This window comes from Protopterus annectens, chromosome 1.part0 (assembly GCF_019279795.1).
Source record: "Protopterus annectens isolate FY-2018-M chromosome 1.part0, PAN1.0, whole genome shotgun sequence".
Taxonomy (NCBI): Eukaryota; Metazoa; Chordata; order Ceratodontiformes; family Protopteridae; genus Protopterus; species Protopterus annectens.
The window spans coordinates 858506094-858533294 of record NC_056725.1 but is presented as its reverse complement, the minus strand read 5'-3'; the positions used below and the strand labels follow the sequence as shown (position 1 = coordinate 858533294).

Here is a 27201-nt window from a genome sequence, read left to right as displayed (position 1 = left end):
TTTTATTGGATTTGTTAAGCTGTTAAATTCCATGTTAAAAAAAGTATTCTACTTCATCTGAAACATTTACCTCAAGCCACCTTCTGTACCAGACATCTTACTTAATATCTTGATCTGTAGGTTGCTTAGAATAACCATACAGTCTCAAACCCTAACACACTACATTCACCAAATTTCTGTTATATACATACGCCAAAAAAAATCGACTTCTCACTATACAAAAACCTGTAAACTGTCCAAGAGTAATGTTTAACCAATAAAATCCATAAAGATGCTCCACCACATTTACCCAACCTACCAGATTTACTTACATCCTCTCTTTTGTCTGTCATCAGTAAAACCTGAAAACAGTCATGCCACAGTTGTCTCCTGTGACTCCTTAATCAAGTTTCTGAACGTGTAAGTTCACTGTTAAGTCAAAGTTTTTAAACAGTTGCTTAAATAACTCAGTGTTTGCCTCCAGACTAGAATAGATGTACTACTTGAATGCATTATACTTTTTTTTTTTGAGCTTTTAGCCCATTACTTCTTCCCTCATGTTGTGGCACCAGTCACTGTATTATGAATGAGCATTACCCATGCCCCTTGTATTTTTTATACAGAACCAAGCAAACTATGGATATTATTGCACATATCAGACCTTATCAACTTGTGTAAAGTAATCATAAAGTCAGAATCCTGTCACTCGATTGACTGGTAAAATTACTGCAACTTGTCCATCCTACTCAGACTTTGTATACATACAAATGGAGTGTTATCCTTTTACCATATTCTAGTCCTCTTTTGCAACAGTTATACTTATTTATTATAACCTATAAAGAAAAAAATATGTAATACTGTACTATCAGCCAAGTAACAGTGTCACTCCTGTCACTTGTAGTATTGGTTATTGTCACTATGCCTTTGAACAATATGCGCACACAGAAAGTAGTATATGTCATAGTACTGTTTTTTAAATGCTAGCATGCATTACTTCACTTTCATCCTGTAAGAAAAGGTTTTATCAAATGGTTGTGTTGGAAAATTCTATTAATTGTGCATTCCTAATGCAATTAATCCATTGCTGTAGGGCTCAGATTAATATAAACCACAATACCCTACAGTTATGAATAGCATTCCTTTAGTGCAGTTACAAATAACCAGTAAAAACAAGTCTTCAGCTTTCACCAACTTTTGCTTCTACTGCTTTTTCTCTCTGCCACATTCAGCTTCTGGATATTCAGAATTCTTGCTGACTCACCAGGCAGTGAATTACCTTTGTTGTGGCCTCCAAATTCCCTTTAGTGTCTTCAGTTAATTTGATTGTGTCACCATAACCAAAGAACAACCTTCATTCTGAAGCACTGCTCATGCCGTTATTGCATTTAACCCTTCGAGTCAATGAATGACTTAAAACCTTAGAGAGAAAATGCTTTGTAAATGTTGCAGAGTAATACATCTGAACTTTTGCTGTGTGAATACAGATCACAAAATGTGCTCACTTGCACCAAGTATACACTTGACATTAATTTTCAAAGATAATGCTCTTCTCTGGTTTGTCATATGCCTACCAGGTCTTCCAAGTAATGTTGAAATTTGATCCTTCAGTCTGTGTGTCTCAAAACAAACAAGCCCTGGATGGAATTGATATGGTACTATCATCACAGATTTGTGATGATAGTACCATATCAGCGGTAGTGTTGTTGCCTCAGTAAAAGGTTCTTCCGTTCGATTCTAAGCTAGTATGTGGGGAGTGCCTTCTGTGTGGAGTCTGCATGTCCTCCCCGCGGGTCGAGTGGCGCTCTGAAAGATGTGCGTGAATGGGCATGCCTTCGTTGAAGGTTGGGCGTTGAGCTGGCAACTCGGCACTGTACAAAATCTACTGCCAGTCATTAGCGGACCGGAGTTACGCTGTGGCGACCCCTAACCGGGAAAAGCCGAAAGACAACAACAACTATCATCACAGATTTGTAGTAAATAGTCAAAGCACATATTCAGTCTTCATCTGACTTGTATACAAACCCTTCAGTACCATTCTGGACCAGTGCAGACCAACCACTCTGTTCCATGCAGTTTACAACCAGCTCCATAAACCTCTTAAACTTCAGAATTAGTTTGATCTATTTGGATATATTTTTTGCAAAATTTAATCTTTAGTTCTACTTGTAATCACTTTGAGGTCAAATTAAAGCAGAATCTGCAAAAACAGTCAAGCAGCTGAGAAACACATCCTTTCTCTTTTGCACCATATCTGGAAGCCACCATTAAAATCATCTTCTGGTGATCAGTATCATTCCTACTAAAATTAGAAACAATCGGCCTATTTTGACTGGGTTCTAACTATGATAGGTCAGTCTGTGTAACATATTAGAAATTCAGCCACTGAAAGAATGTGATAGTAAGCATTAGAAGTGTGTGTTTTGTTGAAGTGAGCCTACTGGGTAGAGGAGAGAAGAACAGAAATAAGACCCATTTTTTAATTTGCATCTTTGAAGAAACATTTGCAGGTGTAATCCCATAAAAATGGAAGGCATCGAGTCAGAAGATAATCATTTCCTTTTCACAAATTTCTACTGACATGGGGTCTAACGCAGGTACCAAAAGGTTGAGACCTATAGACTATGGTGTAACTTTCATTACTTTTGTTCAGGTCTTTTGTTTTATTTTCTAATACTTTTTTATATTTTGTTCTTATGCTGACTTTTTCCATCTAGTTTACCTCATTTATTTCCTTACCTATGGCTGCCTTACATAGGATGACATTTCTTCTTATCGATTGAGGCTTGAGGAAAAGTGCAGTTTTAGTGATTGGTAATGTGAAGATTACCCAGGCATTATTATGGTGTGGGTGTTTTTTAGTTGCTGCCTTAAACTTTCGGATTCATAGCTGTACACTGACTGGAATGCATATAGCATGTAGGATCACATTAATCTTCCTTTTCTTGCATTGCCCAGTAATTAATGTCTGTGTTAGTGCTGGAGGCTTCTGTGTATGTTGTTCAGTGGTCACACAATGTGTTCACACTGCAAGACTGCAAGGTTCTTCTATAAGGACACATGCTGTACTGGAAAAGATTTCTGCAATGCCTTTGTCAGTGGAATGACCTTTCCATTGTACTTTTACTTGCAGTTGATGAATTTTTGTGATCTGGGTCAGATGTTGTTTTAAAAACAAGTTCATTATACTTAAAGGATGCCATTTTCAAAGGAGGCAGTGGAGTTTTACTCCATGTCCTGTCTGCTCCCCAGGAAGGAGGACAGCTAGATACCTATTCTACATTTGTTCAGTGAACAAATGCATTGTAGAGAAAGTTTCAAGATGGTTATCATTCAGACACTGTTAACATGTTGACATTGGGGGCTTGAATAGACCACCTGGATATGAGGGATGCTACAAAATGTTCCAATATTATTTCGACAGAAGAGAGTTCTCAAGTTCCAGGTTAGATACCAACATTTTTACTTTGCATACCTTCCTTTTTGGCTAGCAGTTTGTCACATTCCACCCCTCCAAGAATATCCCCAGTTAGCAGCATTGTAGGTCAAAAGGATGCATATTTTTTTTAATCCATATGACTTTATTATTCAAATTTAGGACAGGATTCATTTGATGGAAAGCCTTATTGACCGTTTTTTTTTTTTTTTTTTTTAGATTCCTAGATTCTGATGGCTGATGAGAAAGACTTGTTGTTCTTGTTGTTGTGTCTTTCGGCTTTTCCCGGTTAGGGGTTGCCACAGCGGAACTCCGGTCCGCTAATGATTGGCAGTAGATTTTTACGTGCCGAGTTGCCGGCCCTGACGCAAACCTTCAATGAAGGTACGCCCATTCACGCATGTCTCCACACAGAAGACGCTGTAGCTGAGAATCGAACAGGACAACGTCTTACTGTGAGGCGACAACGCTACTGCAGCACCACCACCGCAGTACACTGATGAGAAAGACTAAAACACTAAAAAGTTCAGTTTGAACTCTGAATGCTTAAACAGATTGAACCTCCAAACTCTGTACTGTTTTAGAGGTTGCTATATGTCGGAGTAAAGTAAGTTGTCAGACGTACAGCAATTCTCAGTTTTAGTACACCAATCACAGTGATCACAATGTTATCACACTTTAGAGTTGCGATCACTAGTGCATTGTATTTCTGCCTGACATTCTTGCAGGCTTGCTGTGCATTTGTAGGATATGGTATTGCCCATGCACCTTTTGTTAGTGGTTCAAGAAAAAGTAGGATTTATTCAGGTAGTTTAAGTTGAGCAGCTCATCTAGATTATAAATGCAGTTGAATCACCAACTTTTGCATGCTCTGGTTTACCTTTGAAGGCAACCAGCTGGGTGTCTTTTCACATCTAAGAATGCTTAGCTCTATATTTTGGACCAGACACCAGAATGATGTGGCAGCAGCTTGAGAGGTAAATCTCCTTTGAGTTTTCTTTGCACACTATAGTACAGATGGTGCTTTTAATGAAACCATAACGTACAGGTGATGGTCGTTGCTCCTTACTGGGCAAGATAATCTTGGATGTAAACAGATGGGGCTTGGAGCCGATCCATCGGCTCCGACTCGGCCACTATACACTAGAACGAAGTCTCTCATTGGTTGGGCTCCCCCTTATCCCAGAATGCACCACACCTGCTTCCCCAGATCTCGTTTGCCGCTTTTCAAGCTGGACGTGGTCTCGACTTGGCTGGAGCGAAGTGTATTTTATTAACCTTTTTGGTTCTTTTACTTAGGGTTTCTGTCAGAAATTCAACAAACAGCTGTTTTAACAGCTTTGTGAGCGTGTGTTTCTTAGTTTGGTAATTTTTATAATTTTTATAATTTTTCGCGCTTCTGGTATACTGGGCAAGGCCCGTTTAAATTAGAGGGCCTTTGCCCTTCGCTGTGCTCTTTGGTTTTGTTGTGTGATAAGAATTTGTTTTTTTTCTCTGTTTTCCTGTTGTATCGGGCTAAGCCCGTTTAAGTTAGAGGGCTTTAGCCAGTGTATTGGTCCGCTTCTGTGTACTGTATCTTCGACGTTAAGGGCCCTGTCTACCTGTTGTGTGTTTCTACCTTGTTTTCAAGATGTCTAAGGAGCAGAAGTCAGGGTTTAAGAAATGTGCTAAGTGTAATTATAAGATGTCTATCACAGACAGCCATGCTGTCTGCGTTTACTGTTTAGGGCCTAAGCATCTACAAGATACATGCAGAGTTTGTCATGCTTTTTCTTCCAGGGTCCTTCAGGAAAGAAAAAACAAATTAATACTAAAAGGACTTATTAAGCCTTCATTTGAGGAAGCGTTGGCTTCATCTCCAGCTTCTAAAAAGAAAAGGTTGTCGGCTCCGACCAGCCCGTCGGACCCGACACCCAAAAAGCATAGATCATCGGCTCCGACCAGTCCATCGGAGCAGACATCCAAGAAACATAGATCGACCTCTTCTTCCTCGGCTCCAATGGCTTCGGAGCCGAGGGCTGAAGGGTCTGCCTCGGTGCCTCTTTCCTCGGCTCCATTGGTGTCGGAACCACAGGTTAGTGCACCGAGAGGCCAATCACCTACTTCGGCTCCTTTGGAGGTGTGCAGCTCAGACTCTTCCCCCTCGGGCCCGAAGCCGCCTTCGGTGCCGACACCTTTACAAACAGTTCCGATCTCGGATCCGATAGTGTTGGAACCTTTTCGGAGCCGGTCCCCTGTTTTATCGGAGCCGAGACAGAAGTCGTCTCGGCCCCAGTCTATTTCCTCCAAATCCTCTAGGTTGTTGGATTCGGATTTGGATAGGGTTATCCAGAGGCTGTTCCAGTCCCCAGTTTTTACTAAAATGGTCTCTGCTCCAGCCCACTCGGCTTCGGAGCCGATTCCCCATTCCGTGCATTTGGTTCCTCCTCCCACCCCCTTGGAGCCGTTGGAGTCGGTGCTGGTAGGACGCAGCGGAATCGTCCAGTCGGAGCAGAGACCCCCTTGGAGCTTCTCTGCTCCGACCTTCATTCCTACCCTGTCTTCCTCGGTGGGGGCAGAGGGGAACTCTGTGGAGCTGGCCACTTCGATGCCCCGTCTTCCCCTCGGAGCATCGGCCGCAGGTATTCCCGGTACTGTCGTGGTCTCTCAGCAAGTGCCCTCTGCAGAGTCTGGAGGTCCTGCTTTTGAGGCCATGAGGAGTGCGCTGGCCATGACCTTGCCGGTTCAGCAAGTTTCTACCTCACCGTCCCTAGACTTGGGTACTGGTGCCTCTGGTGACATTCTTTCCCATGACAGTGGGGCCCCAGGGCCTGAGGATACCCCCTTAGAGGGTTCCCTTCTTCCGGGGGGTCCTTCTGAATCTGCTTCGGATGAACCCCCAAGGAAGAAATTGTGCAAGAGGAAGCATGTTGATTCCCAAGATGAGTCAGTCACTTCAGATACTGACCTCGATGATGCGGAGGGGTCCCCAAAATCGTCCTTGGATGACGTCTCCTTCTCGGATATCCTTGAGATCTTGAGACAAAGAGGTGATTGGCAATCCAAAACCCCTACCGCTGAGGAGTCAGTCTTCCTCAAGGCCTTTGGGGCCCAGCCCTCCTCCTCCTGGGTGTCTCCACCCTTCGACGAGTTGTTAGATTTAATCTCTCAGAGGGTGTAGGAGCATCCTAATACAGTGGAACCAGTGCCTGCCAGACCTAATAAGTTCCTTTTGGCCCCTTCCCATAAGGAATTCCTCACTAAGGGTGTTGCAGTAGATGCAATGGTGGTGGCATCTGCCACTCAGCAGGACGTGGCAGAGGCTTCAACATCTATTCATCCTCCTAATAAGGATTCTAGGAGCATGGATAGGTACGGGAAGCATACCCTTTCTTCAGTGACCTTTGTCCTGCGGTCGCTGAACTATCTCTGTCATTTTACCAGGCTCCAGAGGGACCTCCTCAAGGAGTTAGGAGAGTCTCGTGCGGGTAATCTTCCTGAGGCGTTAGCCCAAACCATAGTCGCCCAGATGACTACCCTATCTTCTATAGTCAACTCGTCCATGAGGCTCATTTCCTATGCAGCTGAAGGGGCGAGTAGAGCAGCGGGCACAGGAGTGGCTCTTAGGAGACAAGCCTGGTTACGCTTGTGTCCACTTGCGGAGGCCTTTAAGTCTTCCTTCGCCGACGCCCCCTTTGATGGGTCTTCTCTGTTTGGACCCAAGGTGAAGGACACACTTGCTCGGTGCGAGCAGGAGGGCAAGACCTTGACTGCCGTTGGGGCCCATTTTTCCGCTCCCTCTAGACCTTACCCCAAGGCCCAGAGAGGAGGGAAAATGTGGTTCAGAAAATCCCAAAAGTTCTTCCCTACTCCACCGGGTGATTCCCCCCTCTAGAGGCAGGGGGGGGGATTCAGGAAGATGCCACCCCAGAGGTGGCAGAGGCCCCCGTAACACTGGAGACTGCGATTCCTTTCGTGGTTCCTCCTACCCTCACCATCCCTAGGATGTAGCCCGGCTGTGCTTCTCCGGAGCCAGTTGGGGGTCGTTTTGTGGAACACCCACAGGCTTGGGAATCTATAACCAAGGATCAGTGGGTGCTTCGCATTGTAACCGGAGGCTACCTCATCCCCTTCTTCAAGCTCCCTCCTCCTACAAGGAAAATCCCGGACGTGCCACCCAGTCAACGGGATCAAGCAGCCGTAGAAGTTTCAAAGCTGCTAAGCAAGGGAGTCATCCAGCCTGTCCCCGCCGACCAGATCGGATCAGGAACTTACTCGAGATTATTTTTGGTGCCAAAAAAGACAGGGGACGTAAGGCCCATTTTGGACCTAAGCTCATTAAATCGTTTTGTGAAAAAGTCCAAGGTCCGAATGGTCACCCTTCAGTCCATTCTCCCATTATTGGAGAAGGATGTCTGGATGTGCTCCATAGACCTCAAGGATGCTTACTATCACATTTTGATACGTCAAGAGTCCAGGAGTCATTTACGCTTCTGCCTGGGAGCCAGTCATTTCCAGTTTCGTGCACTGCCCTTTGGTCTCACCACAGCCCCCAGGGTGTTCACCAAGTGTCTGGCAGTGGTGACAGCTCACCTGAGAAGTCTAGGATTCCAAGTGTTTCCCTATCTAGATGACTGGCTCCTCACTGCCACCTCCAAGCATCTACTGATTCGAGCGCTGATGGCCACAGTAACTTTGGGTCTCTCGCTGGGAATCACTTTCAATTGGGAAAAATCTGTGCTGCGGCCATCTCAGCATATCACCTTTATAGGCGCAGAGTTAGACACAAAAAGGATGCGGGCATTTTTGCCATCAGAAAGAATTCATGTCCTACAATGTCAGATTCTAAACTTGTTACCCAAATCTCGAGTTCCGGCCAGACAGATTCTACAGTTATTGGGCATGATGGCCGCAACTATTCTTCTAGTTCCATTAGCCAGGCTGCACATGCAGGTGCTGCAATGGCTATTATCGGTCCAGTGGTCGTATCAAGAACTCCCCCTGAACCATTTGGTTCTGATTACGGACAGTTGTCGTCGGGACCTCCGTTGGTGGCTGCTTCGGTCCAACCTGGACCGGGGGCGTCCTTTTGCCCTTCAGCCCCCAGTTGCCACAGTGACCACAGACGCCTCCCAGATAGGGTGGGGGGGTCATTATCTGGACAAGTCTGTCCAAGGCACTTGGCAGGATTGCGAAGCGCACCTACACATCAATGTCCTGGAAATGAGAGCGGTGCTTCTGGTTTTGCAAGCACTTCATCATGCTCTCCCCCAAGGCACTATTGCGATTCTATCTGACAACATGTCGGTAGTTTGGCACATAAACAAGCAGGGCGGAACCAGGTCCTACCCCCTTTGCAGAGAGGCCATGAGAGTGTGGCGCTGGGCCATAGCTACCCAATGTTTCTTAGTAGCAACGCACATTCCGGGGAAAGCCAATGTGATTGCAGACAGGCTCAGCAGGACTCTCCTGTTGCCCCACGAGTGGTCCCTCAACAACAGAGTGGCTTCACAGATCTTTGCCAAATGGGGTCTCCCATGTTGCGACTTGTTCGCCAGTCCCCACAATGCTAAATGCAGAGAGTTCTTCACTCTGACTCCCTCCCAGGGGCAGTTTCCCAGGAATGCTCTAGCCCACAGTTGGCCCCCAGGTCTACTTTATGCCTTCCCCCCGGTCCCCCTTCTCCCGAGGGTGATTCAGAAGGCTATTCATGTGGGGAGTGACATGATTTTGATCGCCCCACACTGGCCCCATCAGGTTTGGTTCCCATTCCTTCAGAGGTATGCGGTACAGGGCCCTTGGATTCTAGACCCAGTGCCGGACCTGTTGTCTCATCAGTCGGGACACTCTCATCCGTCCCTCCGGTCGATGCAGCTGGCTGCTTGGTTACTCCACTTCCATCCTTAGTCAGAGATAACTCTCTTTCCCCAGAAGTGATGTACATTTTGTCCTCTTCTCACAAGCCGTCCACTGTTGAGCTGTATTCCAGCAAATGGAAAAGGTTTGCCTTTTGGGCCCAGCAGCGAGGTATTGATCCTCTTACGGCCCCAGTGCCGCAGGTCCTAGAATTCCTAGCTTCGTTGTTTCATTTGGGCTCTTCAGTCTCCACAATTAAGGTTCAACTAGCGGCCATTTCTAATTTTCATGTTTCCGTCGAGCCTTCCTTAATGGCAAACAGACTTTGCAAGTCCTTCCTCAAGGGAGCTTGGCTCCTCAGGCCTCCTATGGCCCATCCTGTGCCCCATTGGGACTTAAATTTGGTTCTGGCCTCCTTAACTGCCCACCCCTTTGAGCCGGCAGTGACTTGTGATATAAAATTTCTGTCTTGGAAAACCGCCCTTCTAGTGGCAATAACTTCTGCTAAGCAGGTTTCAGAGCTTCAGGCTCTCTGTTCTATTCCTCCTTATTTGATTTTTCATAAAGACAGAGTTTCCCTCAGATTGAATCCCTCCTTTTTGCCTAAGGTAGCATCCCCTTTATGCATTCAGCAATCCTTGGAGCTCCCTGTTTTCTTTCCAAATTTTTCTAATAGAGCAGAATATACCTTCCACCAGTTGGATGTTCACAGGCAACTGCGTTTTTATTTAGATAGGACAAGTCAGACACAAAAATCTAACCAGCTGTTTGTGTCCTTTGCGGAGAATAGGTTAGGTCTACCAGTTGCTAAGACCATCATAGTCAAATGGATTAAGGATTGCATCTCCTTCATTTATTCCCAGTCAGGCAGAGAGTTATCTTTCCCAGTCAAGGCTCATTCTACCAGGGCGATGGCCACCTCTGCAGCATTCCACTCCAAAGTTTCAATAGATGATATTTGTGCGGCTGCTACTTGGTCTTCTCCGCACACCTTCATTTCTCATTATAAGGTTGATGTGGCTTCCCGAGGCAGAGCTTCCTTTGGTTCTGCAATTCTCAGGAGTGTGTTCCAATGAGCCACCCGGGATTTAGGTGCTAGGGACGCTGTCCCATCTGTTATGAATGTAGGCGAGATAGGATCCCATTACATCTTTTAGTTATGTACTTACCATAACTTCGGATGTATGGGATCCATCTCGCCTACATTCTTACATACCCACCCTCCTTCCCCCTACCTTTTGGATTTGGAGGAAATGTTGCTCTTGCTGTGCTCTTCTCTTGAAGGGCTCTAGTTGGTTACAGTTATTGGTATGTTTTCTGTGCCTGTATGAAAGCGAACAAACAAGATCTGGGGAAGCAGGTGTGGTGCATTCTGGGATAAGGGGGAGCCCAGCCAATGAGAGACTTCGTTCTAGTGTATAGTGGCCGAGTCGGAGCCGATGGATCGGCTCCAAGCCCCATCTGTTATGGATGTAGGCGAGATGGATCCCATACATCCGAAGTTATGGTAAGTACATAACTAAAAGTTTTCTCTTGTTGGGGAGACAGTAAGTCAAGTAAGTCACCGAGTTTCCTTCCACTTAGGACCTTCTGTTTCAACAGAGGTGGAATTTGTTGCATTCTGGCAATTGCTTCCAAAGTGTGAAGTTAAGAGATTGGAGTTTTAGTTCCAAACGGGGAATTGTTTTCTTCCCAGGTACTAACAGTTCTTCAGAAAGCTAGGAAACCCACTACTAGAAAATCTTATTTATCTGTGTTCAAGAAATGCTGCCATTTGTTTTCTTCTGAGAGTATAGTTACCCAATAGATGTTGTACAATAATCTGGTTTAGCTGATTGTTAAAGGTCTACTTTTCTGCTCTTTTAAATTTTATTTTGCTGCTTTGTCAAGTTGTTTGCCATGGAAATCTTTCTCTGCTTCTCAGCAGACAGTAAAGTTGCTGCTTAGGGATGTGATCTATCTTGATTTTAGTAAAAAAACTTTACTTTCTGTTTGGGACCTTAATGTTGTCTTAGAAAAGGTGACAAAGCATCCATTTAATCTAATTATTTTAATTTTAAGTTTTTTTTTTAATAGAAAATACTCCTCTTCTTACCAGTCACCTCAGCTAGGAGGATTTCAGAGTTGTTGCTTTTTTGGCTTCTGAGTCGCATCATTTTTCATAAGAATATGATGACCTTGCCTACCAGTTCTTTTTTGTGTCTGAAATTGTGGTGGTTGTCACCTTAAATTAGAAAGTCCATCTTCCTTCTTTTAATCCTCATCTGCAGAATTGGAGTAAAATTTTATTACAGTTTATAACTCAACTGTTAGTTTACATTTCCAGTACTAAACAGATTAGGATGTCAAATCAATAAATCTCTTTTTTTGTGTATGTTTGCGTGGATTTAGGCAAATGTATACTTTCCAGCTAAATTGCTGGTTGCTTTTTTGTTAACAGATTTTGTGAAGGCCATTGTGCTACTGCCTACTTAGCCTTTTTTCCTTGAACAGGGAGGAGAAAGTGGGAGGAGAGAGTGTGGTTGGGGCACTAGCCATCCGTGAAGCAACAACATTGTCCAAGATCTATATTTCCCCAACATTATAAGTTGTATTGCATTTCTCAGTGCTAGGAATAGTTTTGCTGCAGTGGTTGGTCAGTAAATGTTTTCTGGAGCCTTCACTTGGTGTTTGAATTCATATTTTGAAATTACTCCCAGCAAACTACAATCTGTACAGCTAAGGATAGTAACATGTTATAGTACAGTTGTGTCAGGTACTCACCTGTTGCAGTATCTGACCTAGTTCTTGTTTATGTGGTTTGAAGATACCTCTCTATCACCTTCTTTCATTGGTCTGTATCCTTTCTCAAACTGTTTTTTATTGCTAGTCCTGGTGGTGTGTTGGGAGTGTGTACGTGACTAAACATGACTGAAATGTTTGTAAGCAAGGTGCCCAAATGAATGTATGTGAGGATGTTGCATGACGGCTGATGATGAGGCACAGTATATTTATATTGTGAATATCTTCAATATGTAACCAGGTGTATTTGTGTAATCTGGTACTGTATTCCTGTTCTGTCAGCACTTGCAGTGTGTGATGGGGTGTGTAAGTGCAGTCTGGTATGATTGATAACAATGTAGTAATGTTTTTTGAGAGAAAGTGATATCTTCTTTATTTGCTGGATGTTGCAAGGGTATGTAACAGAACCTGACCTATTACATTTTGTTGCTTATGAGACTTTGAGGTGGTCTCTGTGCTAGTTGTGTCATGCTTGGAATCTGTGTGCGCTGACCTTTTCCTGCATGAGATTGGCTCTTAGATCTGAAGGCGCTACACCTGTTGGAGGTGGATAATGCTTTTCTGACTAGATGTGGATTAACCTAGTCTTTCCCATAGGCATTGTCATTTACTGGTTGTGCTGCCTTCCACTGGAGTGTTTCGGTTTGTTTATATTTTCTGCATTTTCATAGTTCGTTGGTTTATATTAGACATTGATTTTTTAGAGCTGCTTTTGCTGTGACACCTTTGGTTTGGTTCAGAAAATACTGGAAGGGGTATTGCTGATATCAATCATGTACTGAGTATGAAACATGTCACCTTTTATGAGGAAGTAGGGAAACATAATTGCTTTCTGGTCTAGATGGCAGTTGGCATTAACCGTAACATTGGTCTTTCAAGTAGTTGTTGCTGTAGGAGATTCTTTTTGGCAAACATATGGTGATGGTATCATTTTTTTTACATGGCTAGATTTTTCTTACTGTATCCTGACTTAGACATGCACACATAGCATTGTGTGCATATTTTGATAGTAGATGTTATAATCTTACTTTATCTTTGGGGAACAATATGTATAATCTCAGAAAATTTGTTGTAGCATAATATATTATGCATAATTATTTAAATAATATCAGTGTTTAGTCACTATTTTTTACTTTTGTTTACTTTTGTAGGACTTCTAAATATTGTGATAGAGCCATTTTTGAAGGGTGAGGTGTTTGATGTCTTCCTTGTTCCCATTAGCATAAGCTATGAACGAATACTGGAAGAGTCTCTGTATGCACATGAACTTCTTGGAGTCCCCAAACCTAAAGAGTCTACATCGGTATGTTGCTTGACTTTGACCACGTGTAATAATGTTTTATTTTATTAAATATCTGGATATTACCCTGTTAAGTGATGCAGAACAATGAAAGACAATAATTGTGGTAGCTGGAGTGTTTTGTGACAGCATTTTCCTTCAGATTACACTCATAGAAAAGAGACACAAAGAGCCTGGACTGCTTTACAGTTATGTAATTTCATTAACATTAGTTGTAAGCTGCAGTGATGCAGCAGTAGAGTTGTCGCCTCACAGCAAGATGTTCTCCCGTTCGATTCTCAGCTGGGAGCGCCTTCTGTGTGGAGTCTGCATGTCCTTCCCACGGTCGGGTGGCATTCAAAAGACATGCATAGGGAGTGCCTTCGTTGAAGGTTGGGTGTCGAGCTGGCACCGTAAAAATCTACTGCCAATCATTAGCGGACTGGAGTTCCGCTGTGGCGACCCCTAACTGGGAAAAGCTGAAAGAAGAACAATTTCATTAACATTAGTTCAAGCTGCTGCAGTCAGAACACATTACTGACAGCTTCTTGGCCTTTCAGTTTTTCACCTGCCACTCTTCACATTTCTGAGCCCTTACCATGTCTGCTCATTAGAATTACTTTAACTTATTTTTTTTTATTCTTTGTTTTAGGAATCTAATTTTAGTGTGTTTTGTTATAAATGTTTCATGGCTTTTGACCAGAAGTTAAGATCAGTGAAGAAACTGCATAAATGTGACTTAAAGTGTGCAATCTCATCTTTATAGCACTTGTTTATCTTAGAACATTTTATGTGCACAGTATGACTGGTAGTGATGTGACCTTGTGGTAGGAAGTATGCACATACTTACCCGCACACAGTTTACAATGTACATGCACCAGTCTTCTGGAAGTGAAGTAAAACCGTTTGTTAAATCATAACTGTGCAGTAAGGGCTTTTGGAAAGATGCCAGAGAATTTCCCCTTTTTTCATACAAACTTTGATGTGGAAAGTAATGATTTTTTTGCTCTGCTGGATTAATTAGTTTCAGAGGTTATTTCAACTTAAGTTTAAATGCAAAGGGTGGAGACAGTGGTTTGCAAAGGGTATGATCTGTATAATGGAGTTTTAGTGATTGTTCTATGTAAATTTAATAAATGTACAGTTTATGTGGCAAATGTAGAGTGCTTTAGATTTTCAATTAATTAATACATTTTTAAGTTAATAGGGAGTATGCTCCCCCTAAAGCTAGACAGGGTGCACTTAAAATAAGATGACTAAAATGATGTATGACACAGACTGTGCTTGAATGTGTTATGTATATTATCAAGCTTGACGCATACGTTGTGTTAAAGCTTTGCTACTTTTGAGTAAAACTGGATGTGACAACAACGAATCCCATGTTGTTCTCTCTGTCTGTCTTGACAGTTGGGTTATCTGCCTCAAAGTGGATCTGTGCCAGAAAAACTTCAGAGCATCTCCATAGCTCAAGCTGCTCTGTCCCATAATCCAGGGTACTGGCAGTGTAGCCACAGATCTCATTTGCCGTTATTCTTGTCAGATGATATCCCACTTCTGTTCTTTTGAAATAAGTGTCTTGTTTTCTTATATATATATATATATATATATATATATATATATATATATATATATATATATATATACATTTTATATATATATATATATATATATATATATATATGTATACATATATATATATATATCTGTGTGTGTGTATGAACCCATATACATAGGGAGAGAGAGGTTATCACTACCTTTCCAAGTTGTATTTTCTCCACGTTTACATGAAAAAATAAAAAGAATCTTTATTCTTCTTTTTCTTCTGTAAGCCATAGAAGTTTACCATGTTTTTGCAGACAATGTCCATTGGGTATTTCATGGAAGTAATGGCAAAGACTTTCAGGATTTAAGAAATCCGTCGAATGTGGGCAGAAAATCCCAACCCCAGAACCCATGCACTCAGTGCATTTTATTGCCTAGGCCCTGATTACTTAAACACCAAATGCAGTATATTTGTTCTTTGTTTGGCCAAAGGGCCTTATTTGACAGAAGGTGCTGAGAAATAGGTCACTAAAACTTCAGACAAGGACAGATCAAAAGAAGCATCTAAAGATAGAGATTTTCAGATTTTCTTCCATTAGACTCCCTGTCACAGAGAATTGTTATCTCTCCTAGGCCCTTGGCTCCACTCACTTTGGATCCGCTTTGGCTATGACTCCCTTTAACTTCCTCAAGTGAGTCTGAAACAGTAGTCATCTTGGATCAGAGAGCTGTTCCTTGAGGTCTAGATTTTCTGTGAGGGAGCTCTTGAGATTTTTGACTTTGCACCTTCATTCATATGAATTAGATCCTCCATTAGCATCATGGATATATACTGGTGTAAGATAATGAGAGTCTTTGTGATTGCCCAAATAGACATGGGGGTTTATTCCCTCTTCCTCAGCCCTGAGTACTGTGGTAACTGGTCCACCCCTCTCCTTCTAGCTGCTGCTTTGACCGTCTCTATCATATCCAATTGATTTAGGCCAGAGGTTTCCCCAATTGTTCTTCTTTAGAGGTTGACAACCTTGGGATCTGATGTCTTTTCTGTCCAGCTCCAATTTGTGGGTTATCGGATCCATCCTGGATCCAGTGCCAGCCTTTTTTCAAAGACTTTGATCCAGGAGCTTGACCTCCTCTGTCCATAATACATTGCCCCCCCCCCAATCCACCACCCACCTTAGATCTCATTTGCTGCCTTTGGAGACTGCAGCCTAATCAGTGAGCTCCGTTACTGTATTTTTTTTCTTGAGTCACGTCTTGAGTTTTTTGATGTCTTCTACACACTATCGGTTTGTTAGGTTGTAGTTAGTGTAGGTTTATAGACTAATGTTTTTGTGTTAGTGTTTGAGTACGAGTGTTGATTTAAAAAAAATTGTTGTTGTACATTCTTTTTTTTGTAGTTATAGCATGTTTTTTCTTAGTAATGCAGGGGGTTCAAGTAGAGAGGTGTGACGGGAATGGACCTCATTCCTAAGTCAAAGTATGATTAAAGTTCATGCAGTTAGTATTGTTTCAGTCATTGATGTCAGCCAGCAGTGCTCTTCGTAGCACCTGCAATGTGCCCAGTAATGACTCCTTCTGCAGTTCGTATGGAGATGCATGTATTGGTAACGTATCTAAATATGATTGTAGATTCTTTTTTTATAAGACTCGTTACTCCTACTACTATTAGAAATGTATGGGTATCTTTCTTCCACACTGATGTCATTTCTGCCTGCAAATTCTGATATGTTATGACCTTGAGTCCCTCTGTATGTAAGACACTGTAGTCACTGGGTGTGGCGATTTCAATGATTAATGCTACTTTTGTCTTCTTTTCATGGACCACTATATCTGGTTTTCTAGCATCTGTCTTTTGAACTGTTGGTAATGGATGATCCCGTGTAATGTAGACTTTATCACTTTCTATGATGCTTTGTGGCTCATGTTTCCAGTATTTTTCAACCATTTCTGTATCATATTGCTTGCACAATCCCTAGTGCAACAGTCTTGCCACATTATTATGCCTTTCATTAGACAGTCCTTCTACCATTAGTATGTCACAACCAGCAATGAGGTGTGCAACTGTTTGCAGTTCTGTTTTACAAAACCTACATTTGTCCGTTTCTTTCACATGTTAAATGGATTTTGTAAACCAGTGTGTACACAGCCCACTGTCTTGTGCCATCCCCTCTCCTTAACCATTCCTGCATTCATTCCTGATCAACATGAGGTTCTTCCAGAAGTTTTCTATATTTGCAGCTATATTTATGCATTTTCCATATTTCTTGCCTTCTCATTTGGTCCTTCACCTTATATTCTTTCTTTTGATTTTGGCACATTCAGTTGCTGCCTGATTTTTATCTAGTTGTGTTTTGATTTCCATTTCTGCTTGACACTGATATGCTTCTGCTAGACTAAGCAAGGAAGTCACCTTAGATTTATTCTCCTCATGCTTCAAAACTTCACTACATTTGGGCCTTGTGAGGTCAGCAGATGCATCAAAGTCCCACGATTGCAGATCTATACATGTAATCAATTTAAAGGAGGCCCATCCCTCCTTCGGAATGGGGAATATATAATCTTGGTATGCACCGATTTTTATAAATCATTTGGTGAGCATGAAGCATCCTTCTTGTTTTCCTGTCTAATATATCCAGTATGCTTTGGTGGCCAGTGAATCACTCCAAAACTGTAAGTTAGGACAGGAAGAACAAATTGGTTTATAGCTTGGATTGTTCCTGTATATCACCACTGTTTTCAGGATTAATTTAAGTCTTCTGAAGTATTCCTTACTAAGTTTTATTCATATTTGTTCATGTTTTATTGTTGATCCTTCATCATTTCCCAAATATTTATACACTCCCTCTTGCTCAAGTTTTTTTATAACACATTCTTGCCCCAAACTGATGGTTTCTTGGTGCTGCAGTTTTCCTGCTTTAAAGTTGGCATTTGCACATTTATCAAGGCCTAATTGCATTCTTATGTCAACAGAAAAAGTTTTGACAACTTGCCGTTGTGCTTTCAGTTCCTCATCTGATGAGCTATACAGTTTTAAATCATCAACAAAGAGAAGATGAGAAATCTACACTTGGTTGTTTTCTAGGAGCCAAATTATAGACATGCCCTAAGCTGTTAGACAGCTTAATGGGTTAAGGGGAAGACAGAATAGCAACGGTGACAGAGAATCACCCTGGAATATCCTCCTTTGAATTTTTATCCCTGGAATAATAATTTGTCCTTTATCATGGCTTAATTGCAAAGTGGTCTGCTACTGTTTCATGGTCACTGTAATGTAGTCTGTCAGTATTGGGTGCATCTTATACATTTTACGCCACTCTTTTATCCATAAATGTGGGGTACTATCAAATCCTTTTTTTTAGTCAATCCATGCCATACTTAAATTCTTCCCCTTTTTACAGTTCTCCACAACAAATGATCCTTTGTTCCATATGACTTTGGCAAATAGTTGAGTTTTCTTCTAAATAACTATAAACTCTGTCAGCATCAATTCCAGTGTATAGTTTATACTTCATCGGAAGGCAAGTTATTGGTCTGTAATTATTAGGGTAGCTTGCAGGTTCATTCTTAAGTAGGAGCATTGTTTTTCCTGTTATTAGCAAGGTTGGTGTCTGTTTGCGGTGCTTATATAAATATACTGCAGTGGGGTGCTGCGGTAGCGTTGTCGCCTCACAGTAAGAGGCTGTCCGGTTCGATTCTCAGCTAGAGCGTCTTCTGCGTGGAGACATGCGTGAATGGGCGTACCTTCATTGAAGGTTGTGCATCAGAGCTGGCATCTCGGCACGTAAAAATCTACTGCCAATCATTAGTGGACCGGAGTTCCGCTGTGGCGAGCCCTAACCAGGAAAAGCCGAAAGACACAACATATAAATAGTTCTTACTCATGGCTAAACCTTCATGCAAAGATGTTAATACTTTTAACCAAAAGTTAGGTACTGCATCTGGGCTTGGGGTTTTCCGATTAGAGGCTTTTCTTAACTTTGTTTCAATCTCTCTGCGTTGTTACTTCATCCCATTTCGTCTCCTGCACCTTTAAACTTCTTGTTCCTTCTTTTACTTCTTTCCATTTAACATCTTTGTTGTGTTCCACAGGATCTTTATAGATACTTCTCCAAAATGTATCTATTTCTTCTTTTTTTCCCAGTGTGGAGAAAGAGATTGAGAAGGGTTTTAAAAATACATATAGCTTTTGGTAGTAAGCTACTGGCCCAAGAAATTCATGAGCACAGCATGTACTGTCTCAGTGCAGCCCACCTTGATGGTGGGTGCAGAATTTGTTTGGCCTTTGAGACCCATGTTCTGAGTGAACACCAGGCTAAACTAGTTCTAAAGGGTTTCTTACCCTCGGCAGCCATGTCTGCTTCTTCCATTTGCCCATCCCCTCATAAGAATCCAGACAAGGGTGATCTGGAGCACGATAAGGATGCCCAATCTGTTGGGAGTTTGAAGTTGGCAGATGTGGAGCAGTTGATGTGCTCCTTCTTGCAATATTAGCCCAAAGATTGAGGAGACCACAAATGGGTGGCTGTCAGGCTGTGACCAGCTGAAGCTGAAGGTTAACCCAACTTTGGTCACTCTGATTAATCCAGTACCTGGATTAACTTTGTCCTTTTGGGACCTATCCCCAGTGGTGCCAGTATTGGATAGAACCAAATCTCACACTTTTAGTATTCCTAGCAGGTAGTGCAGGCAGATTACATATATGACACTGGCTGAGTTTTCATTGGAGTCTTCTCCCTGTCTGCCCTGGATCTGATCTACTCCTGTTTGGATTTGGTTATCAGATCCTAATGTTGGTAGTAGGGTATTGAAATCTCTCTCAGCAGCATCATTGGCCCGTTCTGCCCAATCTGTTGGGGGTTTGAAGTTGGCAGATTTGGAGCAGTTGATGTGCTTCTTCTTGCAAGCTCAGATCCAGCTTGGCCTCTTCCCAGGCACCTTCATATTTTACCTTTTCTTCCCCAGACCCCTTGGCTCTGGGGTTTGTGGATCCTGTTGTTTTGCCTTCAGGGACGGCTGCTCAGATGGCTTGGCTGCTTCAGGCATGATCCCTTTTTTGACTTTTTCTACTCCAGCAGTGTCAGAGGTGTGTGTGCCCCTTGGGGTTGAAAGACAGGGGCTGTGGTCTACTGTTTGAGTTTTGGCATCATCACACCTCTTGGGGTGTCGGCATTTGACAGTTCAGCTCTGATCTTGGCTTCAGAATAGGTGGACCAGTGGTGGGGACTGGTGTCTCACTCAGATCCTCTGGTCCGAGGAGCACTGGCTCCAAGCTTCTAGTCTCTGCCTTGGCTTTTGACGCTGTATTAAAAATTTTCTCTAGATCACTGCTGCCTTAGCTGTATGGATTATATCCAGAAGGATATGAGTCAAGTCAGCGTCCAAAGCTTCAGGGTACCTTCCATGCACTCAAACTGTCAGGCAGCTGGAGATGAGCTGACTGAAACACATGTTTGGGCGCCAAGCCCTTTAGTGCTTTCCTGATGCTGAAGATTACACTCCTCTGTGGCTTTTGAGGATCGTTACTCCACTTGTGCTGTTCCTTTGCAGGGGAAAACCTTCCATTTTAAAATATTTCTAAGCAGTAACTGATGACGTGGTGTGATATATTGAAGATTTACCCACGTTGGTGTGGTTTAAATAATGTCAACTATAGGTAAATTTCAATATACTACAACCACAGAGTTGGTTATTGCTATTATGTAGTGATATTATTTAAAAAAAAAAAAAATACTTAACTTTCTTTGTATAATGGCTCATTACTTTTCTTCCTCAGCTGGTGGTATACTGCTGCTTTGTTTTGATGTACTGTGCATGTGTATGGGACTTGCGTTTCCAATCATACCCAGTACATCAATGCTTTGAAAAGAAAGCAACAGAGAAAAGAAAGTCTCCATTGTTTTCTTTTCTTTCTTTTTTTTTTATTATTAAAAAAAAAGTTTGGGCTACTTTAGGGGTAGGAGACAGACAGAATGGAGGAAATGCAAAGAAAATCAGGTACATGTCTTTAGTTTTAAGTAATGTACCTGATTTGCTTTGTATTTTCTCCATGCTGCCTCTTGGGTATGTCCGGAGTACGGACTACAGTTTTTTTTTTTGGTTTTTTTTTTTTTAATTTTTGTTGGAAAAAAGAATAAAAGTTTTGGAATATATTAACGGAAAGAAGTCCAGGTGACCAGACCTTTTTCCGTTGGTGCATTGTGGGATTTACAACGAGCATGATGGTGGGGTTGGCCAATAACCGAATACTAATGGCCAGTCATTGTATAATTATTTTTTAATAACACTTTCCTGTTCAGGAAAGTTATTTTCAAGTTAGAGAGTTTGTGTTTTAATGGACTGGCACAAGACTGTATTGTACTTTTAAATGAGAGGGCTGTTTTTTATCTGTCAGTTAAAAAAGTTGTTTAAAGGATTTAAAATAAAAACTTTTTTCTATGAAGAAATTGTGTTTATTTTACATTTTGCAGATAGCAAAGTATCTTAAAGTGATTTTTACTGTGTTTTTTGTGAAAAAAGTAATTTTTAAAGATGGTTTACCACCTACCTGCTTGTTTTTCTTGGGAAAGAGACACAGTTTAGGCTTGACCATGGAACAAACTGTTGGTCCTATGGTCAGTTCTTCTTCAAGCCACAAAAAGAAAAAGTTAAACAGCTTTTGCCACCATAGCAGGTTAGAAATTTGCCTCAGCCTCAGGTGGGTGACTGTACTGTGGCTGTTTGTTTTTCCTCAGACCACTCATCTTTTCCACTCATCTTCCCAAACTTGACATAGCAGCTATAGCTTTAGTTGATCCTGCTGCTGCTAAACAGTTGGATCTGATGTTGTCTTCTCCATCTGTCTTTAACCTGTGGGTTATCACATCCAAGACCAACCTAATTCTTCAGATTTCTGCTCACCAGGCTCCTCCTCCCTTACCGTCAAACCCCTGCTTCTCAACCGATCCCTCAGATCTAGTTTACCTCCATTGCTGTCAGCAGCTCAGTCGGCTTGGTGATGGCATGTCATTTTCAAATAGCTTTTTGTGCAAGTTCTTTCACCTGTTTTTTTCTCCTTTGCCCTTGTTAAAGTCATTGTATTTTATAACTGGTTTAGCATAGGTAGTTGGGTTAGGCTTAATTTTCTAGTGCATGTGTATAGTAGTATTGGGTCTTCCCACCCTTTTTGTGCTGGCTGTGGTGCTCTTTTTTATTCTTTGATTATTTGTTTACTTGAGTAATTGTTTTTTGTCTAGTGCATTAGGTTGCCTTTTTATAGATAAGTGCTTTAAAAAATATGTTACCTGGGGGCATGTGCTGCCTTCGCAAGATGCACATAAGTGTGTTTATTGGACTCCCCCTATTCCATCTGTGAGGGGTCTGAGTCTAGAGCAGTCAACAAATGATGGGTGAAGTTAGTCCTTAAGAGGTTTTTTCAGTTGGTTCCTCCTCCTCTGTTTCTTCAGTGTCAAGAGTTGTATACAATAAACACCATTCTTCTAAGGAATCCAAGACTTCCAAGGGGGATCTTAAAAGGTCCTCCTCTGTTTCTGCTCCTGTTCTGCTGAAGGTCCCATGGCTTTCAGGTGCCGCAACTACCTTGGCACTGGCATTGGCACCCACTCCTGGATGCCAATTGCCTTGGTTTAGACCAAGAGCAAGGCTCTGTCCCCATCTCTTAGCGTTCCCAGTCCTTTTTTGGTTAAAGGGGTTCCATCGGGTCGGGTAGCTTTTCCCTTTTCCAGTTCACTCCACTGGAAATGGCATTGGAGTCCTCCCCTTCCCTGCCCGAGTTCAGAGTCTCTGTGGCTCGGATCTGGCAGATGGGTTCCTTGTCCTCCAAGCAACCCTCTTTCTCCATTGGTGACTTCATCCCTTGGTCATTGAGGTCAGTGTGCAGTTTCAAAGCTTCTGACTTAGTGCACCTGATGAAGTCTTTTTTTACAGACCTAGATGCAATCAGGTCTTATTCCATTGGGTCCAGGATCTCTTCCCGGAACCTTGGCTCCATCACCTTGGTTTACTCTCTTAGCCCCTTTGCATCTGAGATCTTTGGGCCCTGCTGTATTTCCATGCTCGGTGCCACATTTGATGGAATGGCTGTTCTTGGATGCAGTTCCTACCTTGGTCTCATCAAAAACGAGTACTTTGGAGCCGACTGGACCTCGGGAGGCTGGGGTTTCTGGGTTGGGGATTACGGTTCCAGCTTTGGGATCATCCTTCCCGCTTGGAACTTGGGTGTTTGGCACCTCTGCTGCTGTATTGACGTCGGAGCAAGGTGTAGCTCCCCGGACTCAGAAGTGTCTCTGGTATATTTGGGTACTGGGATCTTCAGCTCTGGGAGGCCAACATCTGCTTCCATCTTTGACTTTGTGGAGAGGATATTCTCCTCTAAGGAGATGAGTTGGGCATCCCCAGCTGGAGTTCCATCCCTTTTCCCATCTGAAACTGTGACCAGTCATCAGTCTGATCTGGGCCAGCCTTGCTGGTTGGTCTCCAATCCACTCCCTAGGCGGGGCTTCTTGCCTCTTCCCCTTGTCTTCTGGCTTTGCAGGAGTGGGAAGTCACAGGTAAGAGGGGGTGCAAGAGGAAGCAATTTGGCTGCCCTGATGAGTCTGTCACCAAAGACCATGACCTTGAGGAAGGAGAGGGGTCCCTTAAGTCACCACGGGATGACAACTCCTTTTGTGAACTCTTGGAGGTTCTTTGGCAGTGTGGCGGCTGGATCGACCTAATAAATTGGAAGGCTTGGAAGGAACACGATGTAGTGAAGCCTATTCCTAAGAAGCCTGACAAAATCCTTGCTCCTCCCAAGGATTGACCACACTGGAGGAAGGTTTAGCCATGGATACAGTTGTGGTGGTTACTGCATCAGAAAGGAAAAAAATATCTGAGGAGAGTTCCTTGGTCCATCCCCCGAACAGATAATTTCAGGCTTTGGACAATCTAGGGAAGTGATCTTATTCATCAGCCACATTTGCCCTGAGTGCATTTAACTATTTATCTCATTTGACAATCCAGCACATTCTGCTGTCTGAAGTGTCAAGAATTGTTAAGATGCAGCAGCTTTCAGAAATTCAGAAGACTCTGGAGTCTAAGTTGTCTAGTCTGCTGTCTGTTGCCCAAGTTTCATGAGCCTCATTTTGAATACAACTGATGGAGCATCCCGAGCAGCTGGCTCTGGCATTGCCATGCATTGTCATGCTTGGATCCGACTGTGCAACTTTGCAGATTGCTTCAAAGCATCCTTTATTAATGCTGTCTTTGATGGCTGTTCCTTGTTTGGGCCAAAGATTAAGGATACTGTTACTAGGATTGAGCAGGAAGGGAAGATGCTGCCTGCCGTAGGAGTACATTTTCCTACCCCTCCACTAATATTTTCAAAGAATCAGTAGGAGTGCAAACATTTCTTTTTTAGAAAGACCCAGCAATCTTTCCAGGATGCTTCTTCAGATGGATGCTGCCTGTGGAGCAGGGGAGGTCTACAGAATCAGGGCTTCTGCAGAGCCTTCTCTGGCATGGCCATTTCAACAACCCTAATGGGGTTGCCCCACTGTCCTACTGCAGAGGCAGTCAGGGGTTGCTTGGCTTTTCACCCAAAAGCTTGGGAGACCATTGTCTCAGACACACGGGTGTTAAGAGTTTATACCATTCCCTTTTTAGAAGTTCTAAGGTTACACTACAGATGTTCCACCCTGTCAAAGACTGCAGGCAGCATAGAGATTCAGAAGCTCCTAGCAAATTGAGTTATCTAAGATGTCCCACCAGACCCAATGAGGGTCCAGGGCCTACTCAGGGTTGTTTTTGGTGCCAAAGAAGAACAACTACCTCAGGCCCATTTTGGATTTAAGCAAATTGAATTCTTTTTTGAAGGAGACCAAATTCTGGATGGTCACTGTGTAGTCCATTCTACCTCTGTTGAGGAAAGATAACTGGCTGTAGTCAGCAGACCTCAAGGATGCCTATCGTCATGTCAAGATAGAGAGGGAGGTGCTCCAGGAGATTTCTGTGCTACCAGCTGGAGACTGATCATTATTAGTTCAGAACCCTGCCATTCTGTCTCACCACTGCCCCCTTGATTTTCAGCAAGTGCATGGCAGTGGTCGAAGCCTGGCTCCAGCTGCAGGGTTTTGAGGTTTTTCCCTTACTTGGATGATCGGCTCCTCACTGCCCTTATGAGAGCATCACTTATGGCCAGAGACACGTTACTGTAGTTATGTGATCAGTTAGGGGCTGCAGTCAGTTGTCTAATGTTGAGTCTGTATATAATCCATAGGTTGCCACTTGGATATACTGTCAGTTGGATTGCCAAACTTCCAAGTTTCAGGGAGATCAGCCTTCGATCCCAGGCAGAGTATCTTTGCTTACCCTTGCAAAGCCTCCAGTTGATGTGATCTTGAAACTGCTAGGTCACTTGGCAGCTTAAATAGGGTTGGTCCCTCTAGTGAGGTACCAAATGAGGATTCTGCAAAGTAGCATTGCGGTGCACTGGTCATTCTTTAACCATTTAATGGACTTTCCAGTAAGACTGACAAAATGTGTCACAGTCAGATTCAGTGGTGGTTACAGTCCATTAGTGACCAGTGAGAGACCATTTGTTCTTCCCTTTCTGTGGCCATGGTCCCCATGGACTGCTCCTTTCTTGGATGGGGATGGGGGACATTTCGAAGGGAGGGCTGTTCAGGGGTCCTGATCTTCTGCAGAGGCCAGCATCCACATCACTGTTCTAGACATGAGGGTTGTCCTCCTTGTGTTGCAGGCTTTTCAGGATGTCCTCCCCAGAGGTGTGACAGACAGTATGTTTGTTGCCTGGTATCTCAACAAGCAAGGGAAAACACGTTGTTCTTCTGTTTGTCAAGAGGCCACAAGGTTTGGCAATGGGCGATCTCTTCTTAGTGGTTTCTGGTTGCAACTCCTATCCTGGAGAAGTCCAAAATTCTGTCTGACAGCTTGAGCAGGAACATTCTGCTTCCTCATGAGTGGTTTCTGAATCTGAGAGTGGCATTTTGGATTTTCCAGTGCTGGGGCACTCTGTGTTGTGACCTCTTCACCTCCCCTTCCAACACCAAGTAAAGCAGCTATTACATCTTAGTCCCTCCCTCAGGGGCAGCCACCCTGAGACACTCATCTGTATGCTTGGCATCTGGGACTCCTGTACACTTATTCCTCAGTTCCTCTGATTGTCAAATTTCTCTAGAAGGCAGCCTGTTGCCGAGCGACAGTGATCTTTATAGCACCCTTCTTGCCTCATCATGTGTGGTTCCTTTTCTTTGACCTCTTCTGCAATACCCCCCCCCCCCCTTGGGTTCTGGATCCCATTCTTGATCTCATTTCTTAATCCAGCGAATCTGGATCCTCCAGGCTGCAGTTCCTCAAGCTAACTGCATTGTTTCTCCAGTTCCCCTGAAGGCTAAGAATCCCACGCTCTCTGACAATGTTGTGGACATCTTGTCTTCATCTCAAAAGCTTTCTATTAGAATGGTGTATTCCAGCAAATGGAGATGTTTTGTGATGTGGGCGGAATCTTGAGAATTTGATCCCTTCTCCACTCCCTTAGACTGTCTTCTGAATTTCCTGACTGAATTGTTTTATTCAGGCTGTAGTTTTTCAATGAATACGGTGCATTTGGCAACTATTTCTAATTGTCATGTCGGTAGGGAAAATGTGCACTTGGCTGCTCTCAAGATTTCCAGACCTTTTCTCAAAGGTACCTTTTTGATGCACCCTCCCATTCAGGATTCAGTTCCTCCATGGGATTTTCCTTTCATGTTGCAAGTCTTGCAGGCCAACCTTCCGAACCTCCTTCTACTTATGACTTGAAGTTATCTTGAAAAACCTTGTTTTTGGTAGCTGTTACTTAAGGAGAGTTTCAGAGCTGTAAACTCTTGATTCCTCCCCTCCTTATCTGATGTTTCATAAAGACAAAAGTTTTTCTCTGCACTAATCCTTCTTTTCTGCGTGCCTCTGAGAAAAATCTCAGTAGTTCTATTTATTCATCTTCCGGTGTTTTTCCCCAATTTTTCAAGCAAGGGTGAATACTTTTTGCATTGTTTGCAAGGGGTAAGTTATCTCGGGGAATCTTGAAAATTTTCCTGCCCTCCTTTTTCAGATTTTCTAAGGGATTGTCTAACCCCTCATCTAATTTTGGCATTATTCCAAAAAGAATACAGGCGCTCTCAAATCCAGGGACAGTCCCACTAGTCTGTTTTACTGTTTAAGGGTCCTTTTTCCTCTCCTCCCACCCTGGTAGTCCCCCTTTCCCTTCCAGAAAGTCTGAATCTCAACTTTTGTCTTTGACAACAGAGAGTTTCAGACAAATGGGTTCCAAAGCTCATTTACCAAAGTTATACACTGACATGATATGCCTCCTTGT

At 43.0% G+C, this 27201-nt stretch overlaps 1 protein-coding gene across 1 annotated transcript in view; it reads left to right on the top strand.

The window, feature by feature from the left end:
• Positions 1-27201, top strand: part of GNPAT (glyceronephosphate O-acyltransferase) — a gene marked incomplete in the record, with an annotated part of 1227276 nt that overhangs the window by 353745 nt on the left and 846330 nt on the right. The window contains 1 exon segment of the mRNA XM_044063684.1: positions 13180-13331. Within this exon segment, the coding sequence (XP_043919619.1) occupies positions 13180-13331 (152 nt within the window).